The sequence below is a fragment of the Rhagoletis zephyria genome, unplaced genomic scaffold, assembly GCF_001687245.7.
Source record: "Rhagoletis zephyria isolate East Lansing unplaced genomic scaffold, Rhagoletis_zephyria_1.1 Rzeph_scaffold_61302, whole genome shotgun sequence".
Taxonomy (NCBI): Eukaryota; Metazoa; Arthropoda; class Insecta; order Diptera; family Tephritidae; genus Rhagoletis; species Rhagoletis zephyria.
In genome coordinates this window covers 1-1,276 of record NW_016218353.1, presented here as the reverse complement: position 1 = coordinate 1,276, position 1,276 = coordinate 1, and the positions used below count along the sequence as shown (strand labels likewise).

The 1,276-nt window shown below is 56.9% G+C and overlaps 1 protein-coding gene across 1 annotated transcript; it reads left to right on the top strand.

Annotated features, from left to right (window-relative positions):
- The first annotated feature begins 225 nt into the window (after window positions 1–225).
- LOC108356587 (uncharacterized) lies at window positions 226–735 on the top strand. The gene has a single exon (XM_017607689.1). The coding sequence runs from the start codon at window positions 226–228 to the stop codon at window positions 733–735; it is 510 nt and encodes a 169-aa protein (XP_017463178.1).
- Window positions 736–1,276: the final 541 nt, after the last annotated feature.

The following is a 1,276-nucleotide window of genomic DNA, read 5'->3' as shown; positions in this document are numbered from 1 at the left end:
AAGCCCAGAGCGGGAGGGACGCCTAAGCTCTTTAGCGAGATCGCTAAACAGGCGGGCTCTATCACTCTGGGTGCTTTGGATCGGGGTAAGGATGACGGGGCCATCGCCAGGGATGATTGGAGGAAGGTGTCTTCAGCCTTATCAGGGGTGTTTATGAGGGTGTTCAGGGAAAACCCGGGGCCACCGCCGCGGTGCGAGAGTGCTGGTTGGCATCAGGGGATGATCATGAAGGTGGTGTGTGCCGATGAGCGGTCGGCCGCGCTTTACAACGCGGCAGTAGCCTTGGTCGGGGAGGTTTGGGTGGGAGCCAAGCTCGAGGCTGTGGACAAGGGGGACCTTCCCTTGCGTCCGCGTGCTCGGGTCTGGCTTCCCTCGGCACCTTCCTCGCTGAGTGAGGTGGAAGATATCTTCCGCTACTGCAACCCGGACCTTCCAGCGCACAACTGGAAGGCAATCCGGTTTGAGAACTCCGACGGTGACTTTCGGCAAGCGCTGATGTTGCTGAACTTGGAGTCTCTTAAGCCTCTCGCCGAAAGACAGGGAGTCATCTACTATGGCTTCGAGAAGGTAGTCATGAAGGTCTACCAGACCGACTCCAGAGGGGATGACGAGCCTGTTCCGGTTGCGCTGGTGGGCGAAAATATGAATGTGGAGGATGCCCCCATAGGTATGGAGGTCGAGTCCGTCATGTCGGACATTGACAGCATTGCTGGCCCTCCTTCGAGTGCCGGTTAGAGGAGTCGATCCCCGAGACGAATGTCTCGGAAATCCTAACCATGGATCGCCTTCTTTGGGCCATTGGCCCCTTCAAGCCCTTCAAGGCCCCGGGCCCCGACGGCATAATATCGGCCCAACTGCAGAAATCTACAGAACTGTCGTGCCCCTGGTTGATGCCCATTTTCGAGGTTTGTCTGGCTAAGGGTCATGTTCCGGGGCCTAGGAGGGTGGTCAGAGTCGTGTTCATTCCCAAGGCGGGTAAAGCCTCTCATGTATCACCCAGGGATTTCAGGCCGATAAGTCTCTCCTCGTTTCTTCTGAAGATGCTGGAGAGGCTGATCGATCTGCATTTAAGAAGAGGGATCCTCAGGGAGCGCCTTTCCTTGGATCACCATGCTTACTGCAAGGGCAGGTCNTCGGCCCAACTGCAGAAATCTACAGAACTGTCGTGCCCCTGGTTGATGCCCATTTTCGAGGTTTGTCTGGCTAAGGGTCATGTTCCGGGGCCTAGGAGGGTGGTCAGAGTCGTGTTCATTCCCAAGGCGGGTAAAGCCTCTCA